General features: G+C 51.8%; 1 protein-coding gene across 1 annotated transcript in view; it reads right to left on the reverse strand.

Annotated features, from left to right (window-relative positions):
* The window catches only part of NTSR1 (neurotensin receptor 1 (high affinity)), a 54,180-nt gene that overhangs the window by 6,538 nt on the left and 38,019 nt on the right, over positions 1 to 9,623 (reverse strand). Inside the window, exon 2 of the mRNA XM_011934473.1 lies at positions 331 to 532. Within this exon, the coding sequence (XP_011789863.1) occupies positions 331 to 532 (202 nt within the window). The remainder of the gene's footprint in view (positions 1 to 330; positions 533 to 9,623) is intronic.

The following is a 9,623-nucleotide window of genomic DNA, read 5'->3' on the forward strand; positions in this document are numbered from 1 at the left end:
GGAGAGATGGAGGGATGGATGGATGGAGGGAGGGAAGGAAGGATGGATGGATGGAGGGAAGGAAGGATGGATGGATGGATGGAGGGAGGGAAGGATGGATGGAGGGATGGAGGGATGGAGGGATGGAGGAAGGAGGGATGGATGGAGGGATGGAGGGATGGAGTGCAGAATGGCACTCACCCCTGGGGGGAGCCGGCACCCTTGGGTCTTGGCCTGATAGCTCCATCCCTATGTCTTTAAACCTTGCCCAGGCTTGGGGTGGTTCAGCGCTCGCTGCCTTTGCTGGCCCTGGCCTGCCTCCCGCCCCTGGAGGGCCCAGAGGTTACGTACGTAGAACGCGCACGCCGTGCCGCAGGGCCTGGACCCTTCCGGGCTCGATGGCCATGCTGAATGTGCTGTGCTCGCCCCCAACCGTGCACACCTGGCCCTGCTCAGCCGCCTGGCGTACCATGACGGTCAGCTTGTTGGCGATGATGGTGTTCAGGACCGAGATGACCACCATGGGGAATATGAAGGACATAAAGGTGTTGACCTGCGGAGAGGAAGGGGGAGGCCGTCAGAGCTAGCAGCGGGACTCATGCACTCCCAACTGGGATGCCTGCCGTGCTGGCTGGGGTGTCAGGCCTGCTAGGTGTGAGGCCCTCAATCAACACAAGTTCAGGAGGTCTGGCCCTATCCCAGCTGCCCAGAAGACACAGCCACCCCAGCCGCTGTTCCAAGCTGGCCCTCAGCCTGCCCCCAACCTTGCCTCTGACTGGGAAGAAGTTCGCAGACTCCCCCACCTTCATGGGCCCCTCCCGAGGGTCCCACTTGTACACAGCAAGGAACACAAACACGGGGGTGTCCTGGCTGTGGCAAAGGCCCTGGGCTCTTGGTTCCCAGGTCTGGACACGTTGTGTCTATGGCTGAAGCCCACAAGCCCGTGGCTGTCTCCTCTGAGGCCCGTCTTGTGGGACAGCCAAGCCCTGGCCTTGCAGCTGTGTGCAGACGGTTCTCTTAGGTCCTGACAGCTCACACTAATAGAAGCCCCTTCCTCTCGCCCACCCCAGCTACCTCTCAGGGCATTGAAAGGTACAGGGCCCCTGTTATTAGCACCTGGAGCCCCCGCTCCCCAACTCTAGCTTCCACAGCAACCCACAAGGCTGGGTCATCACAGCTACTCGGCACCTGATCCGAGTCCTGGACAGACTAGAGGTCCTGCCCAAAGACTCCAGTGCAGGAGGGGCTGCGCCTGGATTTGAGCCTGGCCTGAGCTGAGTCCTGCTCCTTCTGCGACTCCTGGCTGAGACGTGACTCTGCAGGCACTGGCAGCGTGGCCGTGGCTTCCCCAGATGGGGCAGTGGCCCAGCCTCCTCCTCAACCAGAGCTGCTGCTCAGAACAGGAAGGGGATGCGTCTGTGGACGCGCAGCAGGAGAACCTGCCAGGACGGCCATGGCCCAGCTTCCAGTGGAGAAACCGGCACCCCTCCCCGGGGCAGTGGAATAACAGCCATCAATGGCTTTCAAATCTTCCTTGGCCTTGGATTCTTTGTAAGATGTTCTTCTCTGCAAGCCAGATCTTGGTGCCTTTGGCTTCCACACTTGCGGGTTTGATCTTGTGCCAGAGACGGAGGCTGCCCCCTCTCTGCCAAGCTGCCTGGGATCCTCATGCTGAATTTCTGATTCCAAGAAGCTTTTGGGTATCTTGGAGAAGTGGCGTGTACTGGCTCTGCGGCCCGTGGCTGTGATTTCAGTAGAAAGGTCAGGGGTATCTGCCGTGGGGTTCCCTGGGCTGGGCTGCAGGGGCCACCTCCCTCCCGACCTCCTCCCACCAGGGAGAGCAGAGCCGTGTGGCCTCAACAGTCCAAGTCAGGACGGTCCCAGTGAGGACAATCCTCGCCGTGTCCCGCTAATGAAGGCGGCGGTGGCCATGGGACAGGGCAGCCACGGAGAGGTGCCGGGTCGTGGGAATGTCAGTGGGTTTTCTCCCTGGCCCCCTCTGGGCACTGACTGAGGCACCTCTGAAGGCCCTTCCTGCTCCCACTGAAGCTCCGGGCTCCACTCAGAAGCACTCAGAGGCCTTCAGGGAGGAGGCAGCCTGAGTTCACCCTCATGTTCCATTTGAGCAGAGTTCTGCTAACAGGTCAGAAGACATGCATGGAGAGGGGGCACTCAAACCCCCGGGAGGCAGCATCCTGCACCTGCCAGCCCCGCGTCCCTCGCTCCTGCCACCTGTGTGGGCTCCTGACAGCCACTGCCGCTGCTGCTGACCCTGGCTGGGTGACGGGTCTCTTCTGCCCTCCCCCGCATGGGTGTCTGGATCTGAGGCTGTCCCACGTCCCTCATGTTCTGCCACTCTGGCTGAAGTCCACCTTCTGCAGGACAACAAGGTGCTGGTGAGACTGGGGGCAGGTAAAAACTCCCTCTTCCCACTCGGGCTGCTGGGAGCGGGGACGGGGGATGGCCAGGCCCTGTCTCAGGAGACAAACCAATTCCCTGTGAGTCACTGCAATCCGGGGATAGTTTAAACAGCACCAATGTATCCAACACAGATTTTAAATGTCAAAACATTTAAAATACCAACCTCACCGACACGGGCGGCAAAAATAGCTACCTCTGGGGGCCGGTGGGCTGTGGGGTCTGGCCCCGACCCCCTGGCTGCCCCTGTGGAAGGGTCCTGCAGTTTCCAGAGGGACGGAGCAGGGGCTGCCGCAGGGCCATGTGTGGGGACAGAGGCAGGGCAGCCCTGCCTTGCAGAGGGTGTGCGGTCCTCCCCCGCCTCCCCCACCTGTCCACCCTGGAGACTGAAGCTGAGTAGGATTGGGGGGTGAGGGGAATGCACCCTGACTCCTGGGGCCAGCCTTCTCTTCCCAGACGCACAGCTGGAAGCAGGGGCTTTGGCTCGTGGCATCCTTACCCTCTCTCCCTCTCTGGGTAAGGAGCTGCCCCCACCTCCACGACAGGCAAAGGGAGCACGTCCGTGAGCAGCGCGGGGGCTCGGAGGAAAGGCTGCGATGCTGCCGGGGTGAGGGAAGGATGGAGCAGGGGCAAGGACAGGCCCCTTCCTGGACAGAAGGACCCGTTGAGATACATCCAGTCCCCATAAAACACGAGAGCTATGTGCGTAGACACACGGACTCCACAATTCAAGTGGGAAATAGTCTCAGAATGGCCAGGAAGGCTCTTGTAAGGCAGTGTGGCAGGTCACTGAGACAAGGGAGCCTCAGCCTTGCCAGCCACTGGGATGTACCTGAGTGTCACTGAGAGTGACCTTAATGAGGAGAATTCGGCATTGACTGTGCCAGATCAGACAGAAGCTCCGTCTATGATGGAGACAGCATCCAGATCATCGGGGAGAAGATTGGCCACCCAGGCATGATGCTGGACAGCTGATGGCCTGGACCACAGCCTCCTTCCCCTGGGGAGCCATGCACCCTCCATCCAGCTGGCATGTGGCCCAGACCTGGCCAATCAACACATCCCAACAGGCCTGGGTGGACCCTCATTGGACAGGTCAGCCAAAGATTTGCACCAATCACATTTGTCTGATGAGGGCCAGCCCCAGGCCTTTGCTAGACACCACTTTGCCTGGGCTCACTGAGCGGGAAATACATCTGTGGCCGTTGGTGCCATTTTCCTACCTTTCAGGGAAGACCTGCCTAAGAGTGAAGCCAGCACCGGTGGAATAGAGCACCCCAGGACATCATTTGTGCTCCTGGATCAAGCTGTGCCTGCAGCTATTACTCTTGGACTTTCAGTGTGTCTTGAGCAAAATAAATATTCCTTTTTTTAAGGGATAAGACAATTTGACTTACTTCCTGGAGCTTGTACCATAACTCATAGAGATCTTACACCAAAAAAATTCCAGATGGTGAGAAGATTGAAAAGATGAAAACCTAAAACCAAAAACCTTCATGGAAGTTTTAAATACAAATGTATATATTTTTAACCTTTTCCCACAGCTTTATTGAGGGATAATTGACAAATAAAAATTGTATCTATTGGCCGGGTACTGTGGTTCGTTCCTCGAATCCTAGGATTTTGGGAGGCTGAGGCAGGAAGCTCCCTTGAGGCCAGGAGTTTCAGACCAGTCTGGGCAACATAGTGAGACCCCATCTCTACAAAAACTAAAAAAATCACCCAGGCATGGTGACATATGCCTATAGTGCCAGCTACTTGGGAGGCTGAGATGGGAGGAGTGCTCGAGCCCAGGAGTTTGAGGCTACAGTGAACTATGACTGAATCACTGCACTCCAGCCTGGGTGACAGAGCGAGACGCCCATCTCAAAAAATTTGTATCTATTTACCGTGTACCATGTGATGTTTTGATCTATGGATAATTGTGAAGTGATCACCACCATCAAGCTAATGAATACGTCCATCACCTCACATAGTGACCCCCTTTTATCGTGGTGAGAACACAAGATTTATTCTAGGAAATTTTGAGTGTGCAATGCAGTATTGTTAACTCTGGTCCTCATGCCATACCTCAAAGCTCCTGAACTTACTCGCCTTATACCTGAAACTTTGCAGCCCCTGATTGTCCTCGTCCCCTTCCTCATTCCCCTCCCCCAGCACTCAGTGCTCTGCTCTCTGTTTTCATGAGTTTGGCTTTTTCAGATTCCACACATAAGCGAGATCACACAGTATTTGTCTTTCTGCGCCTGGCTTATTTCACTTAGCATAATGTCCCCAGGTTTACTGAGGTTACTGCAAATGACAAGATCTGCTTGTTTTTCAAGACGGAGCAGCACTCTGCTGTGTATGTGCATCACGCTCTCAAGACAGAGCTGCACTCCGCTGTGTATCTGCACCACGCTCTCTCGATCCGTGGGTCTGTTGAGGGACACTTGGGGTGATTCCGTATCTTGGCTATTGTGAACAGTGCTGCAGTGGACATGGGCTTGCAGGGATCTTTTCAAGATCCAGATTCCACTTCCTTTGCATAAAGATCCAGAAGTGGGATTGCTGGATCCTATGGTGGTTCTATCTTTAATTTTTTTGAGGAGCCCTCATACTGTTTTCCATAACAGCTGTACCCATTTCACACATTCCCACCAACAGTGCACCAGGGTTCCCTTTTCACCACATTGTCCCCACCACTAGTTATCTGCCCCCTAACAGGTGTACGGGGGTAGCTCACCGTGGTTTTGATTTGCAGTTTCCTGATGACTAGTGATGTTGAGCACCTTTCGTAAACCCATTGGCCATATGTAGCTCTTCTTTGGAAAAATGTCTACTTAGGTCCCTTTTCCATTTTTAAATTGCTTATTTTTCTCCCATTTTGTAGACCGCTTTTTTTCATTTTGTTGTTTCTTTTGCTGTGCAGAGACTTTTCAATTTAACGTAGTCTCATTTATGTTGTTTTTGTTGCCTGTGCTTTTGCTGTCATAAAAAAATCATTGCCAAGACCAATGTTAAGAAGCTTTTCTTCTATGTTTTCTCCTAGCAGTGTTACAGTTTCAGGTTTTATGTTTAGATCTTTAATCCACTTTAAGCTGATTTTTTTTTTTTTTTTGCATGGTGTGAGATAAGGGTACAATTTCATTTTTTGCATGGGGATATCCAGTTTTCACATCACTGAGGAGACTGCTTTTTCCCCATTGTGTATTGGTGCCCTTGTGTCTAAGTCCATTTTATGTTGCTTGTAACAGAAGACCTGAAACTGGGTAATTTATAAAGAAAAGGCATGTATTTATCATGGTTATGGAGGCTGGGAAGTCCAAGGCCCAAGGGATGCAACTGATGAGAGCCTTCTTGCTGGGGGGAACTCTTGGAAAAGTTCTGCCGTGGCGCACAGCATCACATGCAGAGGGGGCTGAGCATGCTAGCCCAGGTCTCTCTTCCTCTTCTCATAAAGCCACCAGCTCCCCTTGTGTGATCGCCCCTTAATCCATTAACTCATTTATTTATGAATGGATTAATCCATTCATGAGGGCCGAGTCCTCACAGATCCCATCACCTCTGAAAGGCTCTACCTCTCAATCCTGTCACACTGAGGATGAAGTTTTAATATGAGTTTTGGAGGGGACATTCAAACCACAGCACCTTGTCAAAGATTATTTGACTGTACAAAAGTGGGTTTATTTCTGGGCTCTCTGTTCTGTTCCATGGATCTATGTGGTGCTAGTACCATGCTGTTTTGATTACTATAGCTTTGTAATATAAAAGGAAATTAGGAAGTGTGATGCCTTCAGTTTTGTTCTTTCTTAATATTGCTTTGACTATTTGAGCTCTTTTGTGGTTAAATATGAATCCTAGGATTTTTTTCTATTTTGCATAAAATGTCATTTAAATTTTGATAGGGATTACACTGAATCTGTAGATCACTTTGGGTAGTACGAAAATTTTAACACTATTAATTATTGCAAACCATGAACATGAGATATCTTTCCATTTTCCATTTGTTTGTATCAATTTCATTCATCATGTTACATTCAGTGTACAGATCTTTTACTTCCTTGGTTAAATTTACTCTTTTTGATGTTATTGTAAATGGGATTGTTTTCTTGTCTTTGTTTGTTTGTTTGTTTGAGACAGATTCTCACTCTTGTTGCCCAGGCTGGAGTGCAATGGCACAATTTTGGCTCACTGCAACCTCCGCCTCTCAGGTCCAAGCAATTCTGCTGCCTCAGCCTCCCAAGTAGCTGGGATTATAGGCACGTACCACCACGCCCAGCTAGTTCTGTATTTTTAATAGAGACTGGGTTTTGCCATGTTAGCCAGGCTGGTTTTGAACCCCTGACCTCAGGTGATCCACCCGCCTCGGCCTCCCAAACTGCTGGGATTACAGGTGTGAGCCACTGTGCCCAGCCCTCTTGATTTCTTTTTGGGATAATTCATTGTTAGTGTAGACACAACTCATTTTCATATGTCAATTTTTTATCCTGCAACTTTATTCAATGTGTTTATTAGTTCTAACAGCTTTTTAAAATTTTTTTTGGTGGAGTCTTTAGGGTTTTCTATACATAAGTTCATGTCATCTGCAGAGAAAATTTTACTTCTTCCTTTCTGATGTGAATGCCTTTTACTGCTTTGTCTTGCTTAATGACTCTGGCTAGGCCTTCCAGGACCATGTTGAGTAGAGCATCCTTGCTTCGCCTGACGTTAGAGAAAAAGTTTTCTACTTCTTACCACTGAGTGTGGCATTAGCTGTGGGTCTGGTCTGCCATACGTGGCCTTTACACGGAGTGTGGCGTTAGCTGTGGGTCTGTCATACGTGGCCTTTACACGGAGTGTGGCGTTAGCTGTGGGTCTGTCATACGTGGCCTTTACACGGAGTGTGGCGTTAGCTGTGGGTCTGTCATACGTGGCCTTTATTGTGTAGCATGCCTTCAATACCCAGTTTGTTGAGTGTTTTTATCATGAAAGGATGCTGAGTTTTGTCAAATGCTTTTTCTCTATCAAATGAGATGATCGAATGGCTCTTGTCCTTCATTCTGTTCATATGGTGAATCACGTTTACTGATTCGCGTGTGCTGAACCATGTTTGCATCCCAGGGATAATCCCACCTGCTCATGAAGGATGATCCTTTCAACATGGTGCCGAATGCAGTTTGCTAGTATTTTGTTGAGGATTTTTGCCTCTTGGTTCTTTTCTCATAGTGTCATTCTCTGGCTTTGGTGTCAGGATAATGCTGACCTCGTAAGACGAGTTAGAAAGTGTTCCTTCCTCTTCACATTTTCGGAGTTGTATAAGGACTGGTGTTAACTCTTCTTTAAATGTTTGTAGCGTCCATCAGTGAAGCAACCTGGCCCTGCCCTGGGGTTTTCTTTTTTGGGAGGTTTTTGATAACTGATTCAGTCTCCTTATTTGTTATTGGTCCTTTCAGATTTTCCATGTCTTCACGTTTGACTCTAGGAAGCTTGTGAGTTTCTTTACATTCTAGGAATGTATCCATTTCTTCCAGGCTGTCCAGCTGGTTTGTGTAAAATTGTTCACAGTTTATTATGATCCTTCTGATTTCTGTGGCATCTCGTAAAGTCTCTTCTTTCACTTCTGATTTTAGCTACGTCTTCTCCCTTTTCTCTTGGTTAGTTTAGCTTCCTTCCACCTTTCTCCCTTCCTCCTTCCGTCCCCTCCCACAAATATCACTGCCTTGGAGAAGGCATAGGAGCCCCTGCCGTCAGGGGTCTTGGATCCTGGGGAGGAGAGACCACTGACAGAACCACCTGCAGTAACTTCAGGGTCAATAAGAGCTACAGACACAGCGATGCTTGTGGCAGCCTGGCTGTGGTAGTGCTGGGGGTTCCGGGAAGGCCTCTGCTCAGAGGTGACTTCTCATCTCTGACCTGATGGCACCCATGAGCCTGCAGGGACCCTGAGCACTCCTGGCAGACGGTCCAGCAAACTCAAGGACCTGAGAACTCAGGGGGTAAGAACTGAACAGGAAGCAGACGGCCAGGCTGGGGTAGTGTGGGGGCCTGGTGGTGACCCGCCAGGCGGCAGCCTGGACCTTCCTCCTGGCTGACCCCTTCTCTGGCCCCTGTTAGGTCTGGCCCCCGTCCCTGCCCAGGCTGAGCATCTACCTCTCTAGGCATCTCAGCCCTGGCCACATAGGGTGGCCTTGAGGGACTTGTCTAGTGGACTCAAGCAGCTTGAAGGTCATGCAGGGCCGGCCAGAGGATGCCTCAGTGCCACTGATGCCACAGCACCCTGGAGCCTTTCTGTTTGTCTCTAAAGAGAGCAGGGAGTCGCCTGGCCCAGCCCCATGAACATTCTGGGGGACGCGTGGTGGCTGTGACTCCCAGACCACCTGGCTTTGCAATTCCAAGCCGCAGGGGAGGGTCGTGGCCAACATCAGGGAAGGCCTGGGGACGGCGAGGCTGTCCAGTCCCAGCGGGGTCCACGCCACAGCTGGACTTGGAGGCGAGACAGGACATGTGTCTCTGTCTCTCTTTGTATCTTTCTCCTGTGACGTCTCTGTTTTTCTGTGTCTCTCTCTCTCCTTGTATGTTTTCCTTCCTGTGTCTGTGCCTCTGTGGTGTCTCTCTCTGTATATCTCTCTGTGTGTTTTCCTCTGTGTCTCTGTCTCTGTGTGTCTCTGTTGTTTCTCTGTCTGTCTCTCTGTATCTCTGTTTTCCTCTGTGTGTCTGTTTCTCTGTCTCTGTGTCTCTGTTTTCCTCTCTGTCTCTGTGTTGCTGTCTGTCTGGGTCTCCCTCTGAGTCTGGTGTGTGTACCAACACCCTCAGGTGGCGGGAACTGGCTGGGCCGCCCACCTCGGAGCCGGCTGGGTAGCTGGGCTCTGGGCCGTGGTCCTCAGTGGCTGGGTCTGAGGTTTTAGGGGTGATTGTTTCGGAGCAGAAGGTCGTGGTGGGAGACAGGGGTGTCTGCTGTGACAGCCGTGGTGGTCTGGAGGTGGGGCTGCCTCCATGGGAATCTCATTCGTGCTTCGGGCAGTCTCCTCTGCTGTGTGCACCCCTCAGCAGCCATCCCCTGCCTCCTGGCCCTGTCTGGGTCTTGAGGATGGCGTTTGAGTGGCTGGTAGGGCCTCAAGTCTCTGGGAGGCAGCCGAGTGCCTGGGGTTTGGTGCCAGGAGGGGTGGCCTGGCTTGTTCCCTGGCCAGCTGTGAGCTCGCTAGGTCCTCCTGGGCTCCATTTCTTTTTTCCTTCCTTCCTTTCCTTCCTTCCTTCCTTCCTTCCTT

The sequence above is a fragment of the Colobus angolensis genome, unplaced genomic scaffold, assembly GCF_000951035.1.
Source record: "Colobus angolensis palliatus isolate OR3802 unplaced genomic scaffold, Cang.pa_1.0 Scaffold136, whole genome shotgun sequence".
Classification (NCBI taxonomy): domain Eukaryota; kingdom Metazoa; phylum Chordata; class Mammalia; order Primates; family Cercopithecidae; genus Colobus; species Colobus angolensis.